At 40.3% G+C, this 18,345-nt stretch overlaps 2 protein-coding genes across 2 annotated transcripts in view; both read right to left on the reverse strand.

The window, feature by feature from the left end:
• The window catches only part of map7d2b (MAP7 domain containing 2b), a 29,074-nt gene extending 16,525 nt beyond the window's left edge, over positions 1-12,549 (reverse strand). Inside the window, exons 1-3 of the mRNA XM_070853362.1 lie at positions 12,417-12,549; positions 4,483-4,536; positions 2,668-2,828 (exon numbers count right to left, since the gene is read on the reverse strand). Of these exons, the coding sequence (XP_070709463.1) occupies positions 2,668-2,828; positions 4,483-4,536; positions 12,417-12,549 (348 nt within the window). The remainder of the gene's footprint in view (positions 1-2,667; positions 2,829-4,482; positions 4,537-12,416) is intronic.
• eif1axb (eukaryotic translation initiation factor 1A X-linked b) lies at positions 11,422-18,005 on the reverse strand. The gene is made up of 7 exons (XM_070853142.1): positions 17,840-18,005; positions 16,996-17,079; positions 14,990-15,093; positions 14,710-14,760; positions 14,354-14,435; positions 13,079-13,170; positions 11,422-12,817 (listed from the first exon to the last, which is right to left on the reverse strand). The coding sequence occupies exons 1-7, from the start codon at positions 17,853-17,855 to the stop codon at positions 12,812-12,814; spliced, it is 435 nt and encodes a 144-aa protein (XP_070709243.1). The 5' UTR covers positions 17,856-18,005; the 3' UTR covers positions 11,422-12,811.
• Between the last annotated feature and the right edge of the window lie 340 nt (positions 18,006-18,345).

An 18,345-nucleotide genomic window follows, 5' to 3' on the forward strand; every position in this document is an offset into this window, starting at 1 on the left:
ATTTAATCTGAAGCGCGGTGCTTCTGAGGAAGTCTTTGAAATATGTGCTTGTCACAGCACGGCGAGCATCGACTGTCTGTTCCTGTAAACCGGCATTATGATACGCTGGCGGTGATGTCATTGCCCCGTGAGACGGACCAATCATTATGTCATTAAGTTATGCATATGAGCGCGTGGAGGGGGAGGAAGGGGGGAGGAGGGGGACGGTTAGCATGCAAACAGATCCGCTGAATCAATAAAACCCCTCTGAGCGGTGAATGGTGAACTCTGTGGATCAGCCTGTCGCTGGCTCGTTTACCCTTCATGTGCTGCTTCGACAGGCACTAATAATTCACACTGTCGGTCCAGCTGAAAGGGTTATCGCACAGCAAACACAGCGCGTCACTTAAGCTGTGTTATAATAATAAAGTGACTCAGTGGTTCTCGGCCAAGCGACGCCCACTCATGACTCAAGTCGAGTGGTGAGTTTTATCCATGTTTCAGAAAAAGCCACTAACAATGAACAGAACAAGCTCATATCCCAGAAAATCAGCTCCTATAGTGTGTTTACGCTTCAGGAAAGAAGAATGATGGCAATGAGGCAATAAGAAATGTTCCTGTCACAATAATCACGGCCAAAATAACTGTGATTAATGAAAGAACAACTATTTTTTGTCTTTATTATATAATCAAACATCATGTTTTATCGCTCTCTTCAGCGCTACCAGACTCCATTAACAAAAGCAGTAATTTAACCTCAAAGAACACAGGAGTTGCTAATCAACCGCTGCCTCATACAGTTGGTTTGTTTTTGTTATTGTGTGAGTTTGCTGCTTTTAAATGGTTAGTTTAGATCCAACACAATATTTCTGTAATACAAAATAACACAACACAAACTAACAGAATGAGGCAGCAGCAGACCAGCAACTCGTGTGTAATGTACGGTTAAATTCCTGTTTTTATCAATGTAGTCTGGTGTGTGTGCAGAGAGCGATATAACGGCTGTTTGTGGTTAAACCAAAAGGATCTTCCAGGTCTCTCTCTGTAGGGATCCTTTCCATGATGCTGTCACACATTTAGAATAACACTCTGAGCCTGTCAGTGGATCAAACAAGCTCTTTTAGTGGAAAATATATAAAGGCCCACGTGTTAGAATAAATTGTAATATATAGATATAGATAAAAAGAGTGTAACTATCAGGTGTGCTTGTATTGTTGCAATATTTGTTAGTTTTCTGTCCCCATCTCCCTCCCTCGAGCTGTCCTGATGGTTTCCCATGATGCATTGCGTGGTATTTCATAGTATCTGAGGACTGTGTGTTTAGGTCTGATGCAGAAAACCAGCTCAACTAGTCCTGTTTCAGTTGAATGCACACAATTAGTCAGCTGACAGAAAGTCATTGGAGCTTCTGCATTAATGACTTGCTGTTCCCTTAAACTCCGGTTCAGCCCAACAACAGCTGGAAACACACTGACTGCTGTGGATGGGCGTAATTAATTTAGTGGCAGAGAGCTCATGGAGAGAAAAAGATTAAAAAGAGAAGAGTGGTCAATGCTTATCACATAAGCCAATCTTTTATCGAATCATTTTTGATTAAGTGTGTAGAGTTACTGAGTTATCTATTTATTTCTATCTGTTTCCAATAATGTCAAACAAATTGTGAGTAAAAATTAACAAAATAAGATGCTTGTGTTTTTGATTTACAGGTTTATTTTGATAATACATAATAATGGGGCTGATTTTGTTGTACAGACGTAATTTGTCTGTGATTTTGTCCAATAGAATATATATATATATATATATATATATATGTGTATATATATATGTATATACTGTTATTGGTGTCTAAATACCCTATTTGTATTAATATATTTATATTAATATTTTAACCATATTGTCCATAATGTGGAGATGACATCAAACCTACTGACGTCTGTGTCATATTCAGTCTAATACAAGTCATTTAATTTACAGATTTAGCAGGTTAACAAGTTACTGGAATTGGTTTTGGTGTTGAGTCTCAATTTATTTTGAGTATTAATCACTGAAAATGGTCCAAAGTGCTTCCTGTTCAAGTTATGAAACGTTTATTGTATGTTGAGGCATGAATGAGAGAAATACTCTGATTGAAGTGGTAAATTTACCAGAAAAAACTCACAAATATTCTCTGAGATTATAGAAATCCTAAATTTTACAATGAAAAAAGTCTGAAAATCTGTGATTAAAGACACAAATTTCAGAAAAAAAAAACTAACATGTAGAGCATTTCCTTTTTACTAAATCAAATTTGAAGGTATAATTTGATTAGATCAAAAGAAACACACATTAGTGACTTTAATCTCAAAGAATCTCATAAATTTTTTTCTCATAAATTTACAATTTAAATCCTTAAGAACAATCAAAAATCTACCACTTAAATTTCAGAAATTCTGAGTTTTTGCTCTGATCTTTTTACTAATAATGGAGCTAATACACCATCATTGTATTGTAACGTCTTGTAAATATGTTTTGTTCTGGATTAGAGGTGAAAAGACTTTATATGAGTTATATTGACTATTTATTTTGGATGTTTAACACAGCTGGATGTCAGGGTTTCTGTGATTTGACCTAGCATGAGAGACGCCATCCTGTTTTCTCACGCTCTCTGGCGTGCAGTGAATGCATCATTAGCGCGCTCCGACCTCTGACCTTCTCTGCCTCCTGCTGCTGCCGTCTCTTCTCCTCGGCCGCTGTCCTTCGCTTCTGCTCCTTCCTCCTCTGCTCCTCTATCTTCCTCCCTCGCTCCTCGGCGCAGCGATCCAGCTGCTGCTGCGCACGACGCTCCTTATCGCGCAGCAGCTCCGACATCTCTGAAGACACACACACCAAAGTCAGGACACCCTCTCACATGAAAAGTAATTTGAGGCACTGTTACTTTAAGTGCATAATGCACTTGTTAATCTGCAACATGGCCAGATTAAACTGACTTGAAGGTGCATTTACTCGGGTACATGAATGTAAAACGACTTCTTTTTTACAAAATTAAATCAATAATCCCTCAGATAAGTTTCATCAAGAGTTCATTATCTTGCCATCACTTTTTATTCATGATGTCTGATCATTTCTGGACGTTCATATATATATTTTGTCTTTATTCTTTAGTCGCCTTTTCATGTATGTATTTTTTTTTCCTTGTGGAAGCTTCACCATGAGATAAATCTGACCGTTCTTCTGTGAAAATCTTGCATCTCCAAAGTATCAACTTTTCAGGGCTGCTCAGGGACTAAAGGAGCCGAGCTTGAACTTCAGCGTGTCAACATCTCTCCCCTCATTTCCTGTCAACTATCTCTGCAACTCCACCGAAAACCCACCGGGAACGCCTGCGTCACGTTCTGGCTGCGGCCCGGTTAGGCTTCATCCTCCATGCAGTTTGAAATCCCACCAGATTGAGCAATTTGCCTGGTTTGCAGGATTTTGTTGATTTGGTCATTTTCCTGTGATTTCCGTGCTTCTAACATGAGCAATAATTTTTGTCTGGTTTAAATGTGTTTCTTGTGTTTCTCCATATCTAAGATGAACCCCTCATCGTCCACGGTATCAAAAACCCTCTGACTGGTTAACGTGTGGCCTGGTGCCACACGTACAAAAATCATATTGATGTAGTGGTGGAATATATGATTATAAGTCTGCATGGGGGCTTTTATTCTGAAAACTGACCAAATTCTCTTTTGTCTGTCTGACTTCCTGCCTGCCTCACCTGCTCTGTGCTGCCTGACACGGCCGCGTCTTTTAGACTTATGTTAGGTTTAAGCTAAGAGACATCTTCTTGAATAAAAGTTATTTTCAATCAGGGTCACACAAACAAAAACTTTTCATGTCCTTTCTTTCCTTTAACTGATCTGAGGGCGTAAATATAATAAAAATTAACATTATTTCACTCTCACCTGCACAAACAGCAGCTGACTAAACACCCTCAGCTAAAGGTCCACTACCTTGAATGCTCCGGGCCTCTCAGCTGCAACACAAGGTCTTCATCGGCAGGCTGAGTTTGGTCGGTTGCCATAGAAAGGCAGAGATGCTCATAATCATGGATCACGTTTCCATGGCAACTCAGAGAACTCAACCTGCAGACTAGGACCGTGTGATACCACAGACAACATTGGCGCCATTTTGGACCAGGAAGGACCGGACCACAGCTCCACTGGCGTTAGTGGTCATGCTAATGTGGTGACGACTATGTTTGATTCAGTCAAAAGCCTCAGAACAAGCAAGTAAGTGGACCTTGAGTTGGACTTCTTCTTGGTTTTACTTCAGATACTTCAGTTTATTCTCCTGCTGATATTTATTTATTCTTACTCCCACTGAGCTGTTGGTTTTTTACTAAAGTAAAAGATCTGAATATTTCCATCAACACAAGCAAATACACACTCACAATGTGTGTGTGTGTGTGTGTGTGTGTGTGTCAGTGACAGATGAACAGGACAGACCACACAGAGCTCCACCAGCTGGACAGCTTTCTCCTACCTTGTGTCTTCTCTCTGTCCTCCTGTCGCTCTTTAGCTGAATCCAGCCGGGAGCCTCGAGACAGGAGGAAGAGAAATTAAGAGATTAGCTCAGCTGCCTGCAGGTCGTACATATGTTTGATATTCAGGGGTGCTTTCATCTGTGGAGGGTGTATTCAAGTAGAAGTACTAATTCCACACTGGGGAAGTACTCCACTTCAAGCTGCATTTAAAACCTTAGGTCAGAGTACGCAAGTATAATCAGGAGCTCCTTTTATTTCCCAGTGTTGTCCTGTTATATCTGATGTTCCTGGATCAATATTAATGCTGCGTCAATGAGTTTGTTGCATCTTAACGCTGTGGATGTTAAAGGCTTCGCTCATGTGCTATATACTGTTGTGTAGTGTAATCTACAGCAATGCATCAGTGGGGGACTGATCAATCGTTTGGTCTATAAAACATTAGAAAACAGTGAAAAACCTCGAGGTGATTTCATCAAATGTCTGAGTTTGTCTCAAAATAGCTCAAAACCCCCGAAATATTCCATTTATTATAATGCAGAACCAAGAAAAGCACATTTTCACATATGAGAAGGTGGAAAAGTTGGAATTTATTAGTTTAATATGAAACTAGTTGGTGATTAGTTTTGTGTTGTTTGACTAATTGATTAATTGACTTATCGTTGAAGGTCTATGTGTCTATAAGATCAACAAACTTTTCATCAGAAAATAGCTGTTTTCAGTTTTTCAGCTGATTGAAGAGGGTTTGAAATAGTTTATGCAGCTTCAGAATGAATGTTTATCTGAAGACGTCTGTCACCACTAATCTAATCTCCACTGTTCATTTGAAAAAAAGAGGGCTGAATTTGTGCCCTTATGTCTTGTAGAACATCTTAAATCCTGCATTCACTTTTTAAATTGTCATTTTCAGACAAGGTCATGAATCTAAAAGAAAAAAAACATTACCCCCAAGTTAAGTTGGCCTGCAGTTAAAATTAAGTATTATCAACAAAATGTACGTAAAGTATCAAAGTAAAAGTGCTCATGTTGCAGTAAGATGTTCCCTGTTGTTGCATCTTACTGCTGCAGAAGTTTAACGTTGAGCTGATTTCTATACAGTTAGCTTCATCTACAGCAGTTCATCACGGTCTATAAGAGCATCATGTGTTTGTAGTGTCGCTGTCTTTGTCTTTGTCTGTGTTTTCAGCCTTGTGATGATGTATTTTCCAGCTGATCTACGAGAGTTTTTCATAGTTAGCTAAAAGCTCATTCTTTAGTTTATCAGAAAAACAATCACGTGCAAAACCACCAAATTTGAAGATCCATGTGAATCTGTAAAGTAACTAAAGCTGTCAGACAAATGCAGTGGAGAAATTTGTACAATATTATAAGAAATACATAATCTACATCTAATCAAACTTAAAAAATAACCTAAGGAAAGCCACCATGTCTACAGACAGAATATCCTACTATACATACCCTCTTCAGGAACAGTTTGAAACCTCCAAAGCTGCTTATGATTTTAAGATTTCCTGGCAAACTATTCCACAGATTTACTGCCATATACAAAACATTTCCACTGCACCAACGGGTGCTTTAGTGTCGTACTGTTTAATCTGTGTTCCTATACAGTCGTATGAAAAAGTTTAGGCACCCCTCTGAGGCTGCATAATAATTTACTCTGTCTGCACAGAAAACGATCACAGTGGCATGCCATTCATTTTCTAATAAAAGCTAAGTAATGGGGTATTTTCCAGACAAAGATTTTTGGTGTAGCAATATTAAGTTGTATGAAATTGTATCAGATGTGAAAAATAGGCTGTGCAAAAATTTGGGCACCCTTGTCATTTTGCTGATTTGAATACCTGTAACTACTTAGCACTGATAAATTGGAACATAAAATTCGTTTGGTGAGCTCATTAAGCCTTGAACTTCATGGACAGGTGCATCCAATCATGAGAAAAAGGTATTTAAGGTGGCCAATTGCAAGTTGTTCTTCTCTTTGAATCTCCTCTGAAGAGTGGCAACATGGGGGCCTCAAAACAACTCTCAAATGACCTGAAAACAAAGATTGTTCAGTGTTACGGTTTAGGGGAAGGCTACAAAAAGCTATCTCAGCGATTTCAGCTGTCAGTTTCCACTGTGAGGAACATAGTGAGGAAATGGAAGACCACAGGCACAGTTGTTGTTAAGGCCAGAAGTGGCAGGTCAAGAAAAATATCAGAGAGGCAAAGGCGAAGGATGGTGAGAATGGTCAAAGACGACCCACAGACCACCTCCAAAGACCTACAACATCATCTTGCTGCAGATGGTGTCACTGTGCATCGTTCAACAATTCAGCGCACTTTGCACAAGGAGAAGCTGTATGGGAGAGTGATGTGGAAGAAGCCTTTTCTGCACACACGCCACAAACCGAGTCGCTTGAGGTATGCAAAAGCACATTTGGACAAGCCAGCTTCATTTTGGAATAAGGTGCTGTGGACTGATGAAACAAAGATTGAGTTATTTGGTCATAACAAGGGGCGTTATGCATGGCGGCAAAAGAAGACAGCATTCCAAGAAAAACACTTGCTACCCACAGTAAAATTTGGTGGAGGTTCCATCATGCTGTGGGGTTGTGTGGCCAGTGCTGGTACTGGGAATCTTGTTAAAGTTGAGGATCGCATGAATTCCACTCAATATCAGCAGATTCTTGAGAATAATGTTCAAGAATCAGTCACAAAGTTGAAGTTACGCCGGGGCTGGATATTTCAACAAGACAACGACCCAAAACACTGCTCAAAATCTACTCAGGAATTCATGCAGAGGAACAAGTACAATGTTCTGGAATGGCCATCCCAGTCCCCAGACCTGAATATTATTGAAAATCTGTGGGATGATTTGAAGCGGGCTGTCCATGCTCGGCAACCATCAAACCAAACTGAACTGGAGATGTTTTGTAAGGAGGAATGGTCGAAAATACCTTCATCCAGAATCCAGACACTGATTAGGGGCTATAAGAACCGTCTAGAGGCTGTTATTTTGGCAAAAGGAGGCTCTATCAGATATTGATGTGATTTTTCTGTTGGGGTGCCCAAATTTATGCACCTGTCTAATTTTGTTTTGATGCATATTGCACATTTTCTGTTAATCCAATAAAACTCATTTCACTACTGAAATATTACTGTGTCCATCAGTTATTTGATAAATCAAAATGAAATTGCTGATCCAAACACCTCATGATTTAGAAATGAAAATAATGGAAATTGTCAGGGGTGCCCAAACTTTTTCATACGACTGTATATAGTTACTGTGAGAATCAACCATAAGATATTTTCTATTAGACAGGATAATTAGGACGTGGACCATATGCTGTCACGTTTTCTATTTTCTCTGCCCTGGTTTATGAACATAATGGCAGCACATCAAAGAGTGTGACTCTGATTAGGAGTTTACCTGGAGAGCTGCTGCGTTTGGGCGATCGAGAAGGAGACGCATGCCTATTGGTGGTCAGCGGCGCAGGAGGAGGAACCAGCGCTGTGTTTTGGAGAGAGCAGTCAGACGTGATTCATGCTACGACGGCCAAGAGGCAAATACAGCTAAAAAAAAAACCCATAAAGCTGGAGTGGTGAATGTGACTGCTCCATTTGTCAATATGGAAACTGCAATCACGCATGCGCATCATGGCGTCCAAATGCAATAAATCTGCTGTCAGTCACTGTAACACATTTGGGGTTAAGTGTCAGTATAAGCTGTCAGTGTGGGACCCTGGAGTCTTCGTCCTGTTATGTTTTTGTTTCTCAAAGCTGCCAGAGGACAGTTATGGACGTGTACACACATACATAGGGGGCGGCCACACAAACCTCTTCTCAACCACATATACTGCACACACACACACACACACACACACACACACGGTCATTAGATATGCAAATACATGCAAATCTGAGCTAAGTGTCCCAGGGGTTTTACGCTCTGCTTCATCTTCCCTCAGGATGACATCACATGCAGAAAAATGAGATTAAACAAATCAGCTGAATCACGTGTTATATAGGAACTAATGGATTTTTTTTTCCAGTTGAGCAATTTCAGCTGGTAATAAGCTGCTGCGATACTGAAGGAACGTAAATGAAGAACATCCCTGAGAAAAGGCAGCCTGTCAGTCACAAATGGGGATGCAGAGGAATGAGAAAATATATATCATTTTCTCCATACGTACTTTGCAACACATGCAAACAGAACATACTGTATGTTATCAAATGTGCCGACAAGACATCCCCCATTTTTGCATTAATCAGAAAGGCTACTGTACTGCACACTGTATCTGAAATACACCAATAATTGATATTGCATAGCCTATTTATATACCTCTTAATGTCAGTGTTTCATGTGAAACCACGTTGCAGCAACATGACATGACTGAAAACACATGACATCAGTGTCTAATAATGATAAATACATCTCCAGGTGCATTGCAAAAAACGATTTTATCTGTGACTCGATCAGTCAGACTCAAATTGTGCTGAACCTCATCATTAAATCCAAATCACTCCAGTGTTATTAATGACATAATGTGGATTATATTCGCAGTGAAAGGCTTTTTGTGTCTCGTATATGAGATGTCTGGGTGTGTGCACGGACATTAAATGAGCATCTCCTGCACAGTTATGGGTGAATGTGAATGAATGAGAGCTTTGTTTGCTCACCTGTCATCTCAGGAAGGCTTGAAGCCACTTCTGTCATGTCAAATGTCGCCTCGTATGTTCACCCGACGGGAGCCAGAGGACCGCTGAAGCCCGCAGCAGGAGCCCGCCTGTCCGGCACAGTGACTCAGGAAAAGACGGAGGAGAGTGTGATGCTGAGTAGGGAGACAGAGAGGGGAGGGAGGGAGGAAGGAAGGGAGGGAGGGCGCCTCCTGCCTTCGAGCTGTTGTTTTCCAAGTGCTGTAGCTTTGGTTCTGCGTTAGCTAGCTAACGGTTAGCCGTGTTTGAAGAAGAGTCAAGTCAAAATCATCCATTTTCCACCTAACTTACCTCACAAATATAACTGTAGAGCACATCGAAGAAATCATATATTATTATTTTATGTGGCTCTACGTGTGTTGCACTTTAAAAAAATAAACAAAAAGAAGCTACAGAGGTGGTGTAGCTGTGATTCTCGGTTAGCTAGCTAATAGTTAGCCATGTTTGAAGAAGAGTCAACTCAAAATCATCGACTTTCCACATAACTTACCTCACAAATGTAATTGTAGAACATATCGCAGAAAACATATAGTAGTATTTCATGTGGCTCTGCATGTCCTGCACTTGAAAAATAAACAAACAAAACGAGTGATATAGGTGTTGAAGCTGTGATTCTGTGTTAGCTAGCTAGCTAATAGTTAGCCACAATAGAAGAAGTAGTTTGGGTCTACTTTCTACCTTACATACCTCACAAATATTACTGTAGATCATATCGCAGAAACTATATATTATTAATTGTTTTATGTGGCTCTACATGTCTTTCAGTTTAAAATAAACAAACAAATTTAAAACAACAGCTATATAGGTGGTGTAGCTATGATTCTGTGTTAGCTAGCTGATAGCTAATAGTTAGCCATGTTTACAGAAGAATCAACTTTGGCTCTACTTTCTATCTAACGATAACCTCACAAAAATACTGTAGAACATATTGGATAAAATTAATGTTATTAATCAATATTAATAATTGTTTTTTATGTGGCTTTAAATGTCTTTACAGTTTTTAAGAAAATAAGAAACAAACAAGATTGATATAGTTTAAATAAATTAATACAGTTTTGTCGCGGTGCAGACCTCTGACCGCTTCACAGCTGGCCAATTTACATATTAATGCGCCAACAATCACCACTGATGCCGTTATGTGTTGCCTAGCGACATAGTCCCACTAGAACTATGTATCCTGGCGGAAGCACAAACTGTTGAGTAAAATTAGAATTAAAAAATAGATTGATTGATTAAATTGATTCCGTTTTAATATAAAGGTGTGTGATCGTGCCCCCCCCACACTCTCTGTCACGTGGCCTCATTTGGCTCGTGCCAGAGCACACGTGACGAACCCAGCGGCGGCGTTACGTCACACTTGAACCAAAGCGAGGCTGGATGACGTAGGATGTGGGTCAAACACACACACACACACACACACACACACACACACACACACACCTCTATAAATAACCACTGTATTTTATATCACACTAACCAACATGTGAACAATGAACACAAACTATATGTCAGTGGTGGAAAATACATTTATCTGGTCATTATTTAGAGAAAAAGTCATTATTCTTATTCTAAGTCGTTAAACAAGTATAGATAACATATTTTTAAGATACCAGATCATTATTTTGAGGTATTAAATCATTATTTTAAGAAAGTTAGTCATTTTGAGTTACTAGCATTTTGAAAAAAAGTCATAATTTTGACTTTCTAATCGTTTTGAGGTACTAAATCATTATTTAAAAATAGAAATCATATTTTTAGGACACCAAGGCATTATTTTGAGATACTGGGTCATTCTTTAGAAAACATGTAATATCTTTAAGACACCACGTCATCATTCGAGGGTGTGTCTCTTCATCATCACCCTGAGATCTTGGCAAAACCCTAAAAGGTTTTTCACGTGTGCATGTTTCAGGAAAGACAAGCGAACAACATCGGACCTTAATAAAGACAGACAAAAACAACATAACAGTAGAAGAGAAAGTCAGAGATCAGGTTCAGAGCTGGGATTCACTGTGAGGACAGACTGTTGCTAATAAAGTTTTTGCCACCCCATCTTCCCTCTGTTGACAGAAATAGCCTGCAGCCTGACTTATTGTGCTCCGTCAACACCCAGCAGCCCTCGGTGATCTTGGCCTGGAGCTCTGAAGGGCGTGAAGCTCCATGTTCTTTAGCTCAACTCTGCCACCTTCAGACCGGCACAGGAAGTGCATGCGTCGCCCACAAATCACTATGCCAGGTCAGTGGAGTTAAGATCTTTATTGGAAACCCAGCCTTCAAACATCATAGTACATTTTTTTATTAATTCAGAGTTACAGCAACAGCAGCAACAGGGCCCATGTGGTCTAGAGCAGTGGTTCCCAAACTGAGGTGCTGGGCCCCCTCAGGGAGCGTCAGGAGGGGAGGCAGGAGGACGATATACTACTGTGTGTCGCTGTTATTAGACTTTCTAGAGGTTCAGAGGTGTCAGGCTACTCTGATGTGAGGTTTAACTGGTGTGTGTGTGTGTGTGTGTGTGTAGGTAGGTTTGGGAACCGCTGGTCTAGCGTGAGGCAGAATGGCCGACCGGGCCGAGCTTCACGGTGTGTCGAAGCCGCAGAGCGAGCAGCCGAGAGTTCAAAACAGAAACATGGAAACAAAAAACAAACAAAAAAAAAAAAGGAACAAAACAAACCAGACGGAAACACAAATAAGGGAAACAATAGAAAAATACATTGTGATTCTTCTTTTGATTTCACAGGGAGAGGGAGAGGGAGCGCCCGCCATTCAGCCGCGGTTCAACCAAAAACACGAGCAAATATCTCGCTGTGATACGTCGTCAGTGGAATATGACGCGAACAAAGTGATACAGAGCCGGTGTTACTATCTTCCTCCTGGCGTTAATAAACAGCTACAATGATACAGACAGGAAGAAATAAAAATTAAAAAAATAACATAAACTGGTTTATCTGTTTATTGGCGAATCCAGAGATTCTGAACTTACTATATTCCACATAGTGTGAAATCAATATAAATACTTTTTTCTTCTTTTTAAAATGGTATCGGCATGAGTGAGTGAGTGTTTCTTGGGACAATACAGAAAGAAGAAGAAAAAAATATAAAACCTCTGAGTGAGTGTTTTTGTGGATATTGGAGCAAAATAAAAATAAGAAAAGAGAAGGTAAAAATCCAGCAATGATCTGGATATTCACCTTAAATATGATGCTGGTGATCAGCCTACTCTGGTTCTCCAGTCCAACTGCACGAAGGCGGAGAAGGTAAACTGTCTGCGGCGGCGTCGTCGGTCGCCAGGCAGCCCGCTGCTTCGCCGTCCAGTCGCCACAAGTGATAACTGACACAGTCGGACCGAAGCAGCGTCTCATATTCATTCATGCTAACAATAAACTCAAAGTACTGGTGTCGTTTTTCCTGCTACGTGAAATGCACTTAAAGTTCTCCGAACAACAAAGACGCCTACGGATGGTTAACAAACTGGAGTAAATGGAAACAAACTGTATTTTAATAAACTGGATTGGATTGGCATAGGCTGATCTTAATAAAAATAATCATTATCGGTGCAGTGTGGCGGCTCAAAATATCCCAATCGGAGCATCTTTGTAGTAAAATCCCACCTTCCTCCTCCAGTAGCAGGACTTTAGATCTGGAAAGAGAGGGAAAACACCTTTATTCACCTGTGCAATATTATCTGCAGACTGTTTAAATGTATCGCTCTGTTCTTTTTATTGCTTTTATATCCTGTTTTTGCCGTAGACTGTAGAGAAGAAGTGACCCCTAACCACCACAACGTCACCCTGTTTTCGCTTTATGAGCGTCGCCATCTTGGTTTTTGGACCCAGACGTGACATCACTTCCACAAAGAAGTAAAAGGAAAAGTTGATAATAAAATATAAAAGGAGCTTACATCGTCAATGTCCTCATCATCATCGCCAATGTCATCAAACTGGATCTCGTCGTCGTCTCCGGGCCCGAAGGTGTCTGTCTCGTTGATTTTAGCTGAGAGAGGGAACATTGTGGGGAACGTTATAGATGAAATACAACAGATATCTCCCCCCAAAACACCAGTTCCACTACATTACGATGAACAGAGAGAGGCATGAATGTGAAATTCTGTATGTTAGAGGTCAAAAATCTGAAACTCTGCTGTTTAAGATCAGAGACGACATGAATTATTTCACCAATTCCAACAATATTTAAAGGATAACAGTATTTTTAAGCTTTTAATCTGTTACAACCTAAACCTTGGAAGGTAGATACAAAAAGTTTGGGGTTTGTTTAGTAGATCGCCACTGCACCTGATCAAAGTGTTTGTTTTTACCACCAACAGGTTTGATCAGATTGTCATTCTGAGTGTCAGACAGCATTATGGGAAGGATCCCTACAGAGTTAGTCCTGGAAGATCCTTCCTTATCAAACAGAAACACCTGTTGTATCGCTCTCCTCAAAGACACCAGACTCCATTGATAAAAACAGCGATGTCCCTCACAGGACATAAGAGTTGTGACTGTATGACTTTTGCATTTTAAAACTTCAAAACACCAAAATCACACAACACAACACAAACAAACTAACTGATAGGGGCAGCAGCAGACCAACAACTTCAGTGTTCTGCAATGTAAAAGTACAGTTTTTCTGAATGGAGTCTGGTGTGTGTGCAGAGAGCAACATAACGGCTGTTTGTGGTTAAACCAAAAGGATCTTCCAGGTCTCTCTCTGTAGGGATCCTTTCCATGATGCTGTCACACACTTAGAATAACACTCTGAGCTGAGTTCATCAGAAACAGCTGTTATATCGCTCTCCTCAAACACACCAGACTCCACTGACAAAAACATTAATTTTATACAGGAGTTGCTGGTCTACCGTTGTCTTGATCTGTTGGTTTGTTTGTGTTTCTGTGTGACTTTGGGGTTTTAAATTCAGATCCAACAGAATATTTGTTTAACACACAATAGCTCAAACAAGCTATATGATGGAGGCAGCTGTAGACCAGGTACTCCAGTGTTCTGCAAGGTAGAATTACTGTTTTCGTCAATGGAGTCTGGTATCTTTGAAGAGAGCGATATAACTGCCATTTGTGGTTAAACAAAAAGGATCTTACAGGTCTCCCTCTGAGTGGATTAATGCCATAATGTTGTCAGACACATGGTGTTTGTTGGCATGCCGTGTGGTTTAACTCACCGTGCTCTGGCAGCTCTCCGTAGGCTTTCAAACTGCGAGCCTCATCTGCGTTGTACTTGAGGATGACGTCAGCTTTGTTGTCCTGAAAGTGAAGTGTTTACGGTGAAATGTCGGGAGTGTTTTAGTGACAGAAACAAATATCTATGACTAAGTAACCGAACTGTCAGCAAGTTTGGTCAAATGAAGATAAGTGTGCCATCGATGTCACTAACTTGGAGCACAAAAACCCTTCCAATTTGAAGGCTACAGACGTGTTTCTGGTTATTTAACAAGGCCGGTGCCACGTGTCCTCACAATGAGGCGTCGGTTCAAGAATTAACAGTCTGATCTGTGTCATGTGTGAGCGACCAACACACCTGGTAATCTCTCAGTCCGACCAGGATGATGTCTGACGTGTTAATCCAAACCTAGAAGAAAACAAAACAGAGCAAAGATCACCCTGTGTCACACACAAACACGCCGCACTTGGTGACCCTAAAACACACACACACACACGGTCAATTGAGTTCATGCTGCCACATTAACGGCGGCTGGTTGACCATTGTGAACACGCTGATTCAGCATTACGTCAGGGGGTTTCCTGTGTGTGCTAGTTGGGGGGGAAAAGGTGCGAAAGGACAGTCGGGACATTCCCACCTTTTTCCGGAGTTTTCCTCTGATGTGGCAAAGCCGCTTGGTTCCATCAAAGCACATGGCCTCCAGACGCCCGTTCCCCAGCATCTTAATCACCTGAGCATATTCTGGACGGACACAGGAGAGCAGAGGGCGGTTAATCAAAGGTAAAGTCAGCAACATGGATGTGTAGGTGATGGCAGCAGCTCTACTGACGATACAGGCCCAAGACATCCTGCTCAGGAAAACAGTGCCTGCATTTGGGATGACTGAGAGTTAAGGAGTGCTTTATGGAAGATAACTAATAAATTAAATATAATATAGATGGTTGGCAGGGTTTGTTGTTTATTAGAAGTAGTGCCCAACGTCGTCTGAAATACGTAATAACTCTGCTAATGTTAGAGCGCATTACTTAAGATTCCTACACCTTCTGCAGTCTGATTGAGGCACTTTACCCTGAATATTTAGTAAGATATGTTGACGCCAACACTAATGACTGTAGGAACAAAAGTATTATTTATATATATATATATATATATATATATATATATATATATATATATATATATATATATATGTATATATATATATATATATATATATATATATCAGGGTTCCCAACAGGCAAATTCAAGCAGTTTAAGTATTTTCAAGCGTGTCCTGCACCATATTTTCCTAGTGGTAAAAATCACACACTCAAATAAATCTGCCTCTCCAAGATCAATTATTTATCTATTGAGTGAACTATTATGGTCATGCAATTAGAATGTCAAGCACTTTTCAAACCTTGAAAACGACACATTAAAAATCAAGCATTTTCAAGGATTTCCAGCCCCCATATGAACCCCGTTATAAGTTCTACTGTTGTACAAAAAAGGCCAGTAAAAAAAAGGAGAAGGAAGCGCTTTTGCATTAAACAAGTGGACACAGCATAATCCTGGTATTATTTATTCACACGCCACCAGGTCACTCACTGGAAAAGCCCAATAGAGTTAAATAAATTATTTATACAAACTAGTCCGTAGTCAAGTGGTGAAATGTGGCAGGAGAGCTCCAGTTTATCTTTGCAAGTCAAACTGACACATAAAGAGATGATTTTACAAACATTTGCAGTAAATATAGCATCTCACTGCTGTACTTGAAGGAGCTCCTTAAACCAGAAGAGCCTCCTCCACACACTGGGCTCACTTCCATCCCAACAGGGATTTTGGCAGCACTGAGTTCTGCAGCTGACGCTGTGAACCCGTCTGTCTGCAGGCTGATACCACCATCTAGTGAAGCTCTCTGTAACAACGCCTGCTGCATGTCAAACAATCCATTTTAATCACCGCTAATGAAATTATTTTTCCTCAAATGTGAGCTGTCTATTGTCCAAAGTGTCTGTATTTGTTAGGCTTCATTTTGTCTTTGTTTGGTGCCATAAGTTTGATTTTTCTGAGGCTCTTTCTGTCGGCTGTCACACACGCTGAATTAAAGTCCAACAGGAAATTTACAGCAACAATTGTTTCAGTCAGTCATCAAGCAAAAATGCCAAATGTTCTCTTCTGAAACGTGGGGCTGCATCCAATGATTATTTTCATTCTTTATTAGTCTGCCAACTCCTTAATTATTAACCGATTACTTCAGAAAATTCAGTAAACGGTGAAACACGCTTGTCACAATTTCCCACTAACAGCCCATAACTCCAAATTATTCAGTTTGTGGTCAATTAAATGACTTAATTATCAAAATAGCTGTTGGCTAACTTCCTATTGTTTGGCTGAGTGTTAAAGCTCCACTCAAATGTGAAGATTTTTCCAGTTTTTCACCAAAGTGAATTACAGGCCATAATTTCTATCTGAAGTAAGCCTTTGCTCATGTGACTACAAGTTTATTTGTTTGGGCTATAAAGGAGGTTTATCTTCAAACTTTCCTCCCCTTGGAAAGACACATACCTCCCCCATACATGGACAGAGACTGATGGATCTTAACTTGCCTGGGTTCAGTGTAATTTTACTTCTAAGCCCCCCCTCATCATAACCAGGACTCACCCTGTCCATCCTCTTTGAACACCAGCTCTCTCTTCTCAGACTCATTCTCGTTCTTTCCACGTCGCCGATTCTTTCCTCCTTTACCTACAAACACACACAGCAACATACAGATTAATGTTGTCCACTCCTTGGTAATGATTTTCTCCTTTTCGCCAAGATAACGGTGTTTAATCAATAGGGTTTCGGTTCCACTTCTGTAGAGTCATCTTCTTGCCGTATCAACTTCTAGCTGATAATCGGCCTGTAAACGGTTATTGACATTGAATTAAAGTGTCATATGCTCTGCCTGCCAGGGAAGACAGTAGAAGATAAGGAATAACTATGCCGGTGGCTAAGGTTTAGCTTAGCTTAGCTTAGTTCGCTAATCTAACAGACATCCTGGAGACGTCGTATTTTATAGGACACTTAAATAAAATGTTCAAATTACTTATACAGCCTGGTACAATCACCTGGCGTTGTTACTTATTGATTTAGGTCCAATACAATCGCAGATGTCACGGGCCAGACCGGGGTGCGGTTTAATTAGCAAGCAGCTAGTTAGCTGTGTCAGCTAGCAACGGATTTACACTACCAAGTTAGCTATTTTAGCTAGCTAGCTAACTAACTAGCTAGCAGGCACAAAGTGTTGAGTAACTTTATTAGGCTTGAACCAACTCCATCACCATCGCAGTCGAATTTATGTTTGGTGGCTAAGCTACACGCAGGCACGACTGACTATGACTCTAAATTCATGTGGCTAACTAGTTAGCACTTAGCTGCTCGGTGTCACGTTTTCACTGCGTGTGTCTCCGCGGCGGGTTCGACAACACTCCAACATATGTTAACGTCTTCCTCCGACTCTTACCTTTATTTTTGGGCATATTCTTTCACGCCTCGTTCACGTTAATCCCGCTCGGTAGAAACGACTTACGGTTAAACAATGACTGTTTACAATAGTCAGCGAAAGCACGGGTCTAAACTGACTGAACAGTACGGGAAGCTAGCTAGTCACTGGTTAGCGGCTGAGCCGGTTTGCGCATGCGCCGAGACATTCAAAACTGTGATGCTTTATTGTAACAGTTGATTGTTACAGAGACAATAAAGACAAATACACTCAAAACAGGATGTTTAAGCTTTACTGAAGTAAAAGTAGGAATACCTAAATATCTATCTATCTATCTATCTATCTTACTGTACTTAATATATAAAAAGTGCAATTATTATTTTCATAATTATCATAGTTGTATAAGTAACAGTTTTAGCAGGTGCTTTGATGGAGCTGGTTTGAACTACTTTATATAATGTTTGTACAACAGTGCACCATCATTTATGTTTAAGTTGATATTAACTTGGTATTTGAGAATAAAACCT

Source organism: Pempheris klunzingeri, chromosome 21, assembly GCF_042242105.1.
Source record: "Pempheris klunzingeri isolate RE-2024b chromosome 21, fPemKlu1.hap1, whole genome shotgun sequence".
NCBI lineage: Eukaryota > Metazoa > Chordata > Actinopteri > Acropomatiformes > Pempheridae > Pempheris > Pempheris klunzingeri.

Coding starts and splice junctions, on each gene's coding strand:
- eif1axb (XM_070853142.1), bottom strand. Junction 14,436..14,709: donor TCGGACTGAGAGATTACCAG/GTGTGTTGGTCG, acceptor CTTCACTTTCAG/GACAACAAAGCTGACGTCAT. Junction 13,171..14,353: donor CGGAGAGCTGCCAGAGCACG/GTGAGTTAAACC, acceptor TCCCTCTCTCAG/CTAAAATCAACGAGACAGAC.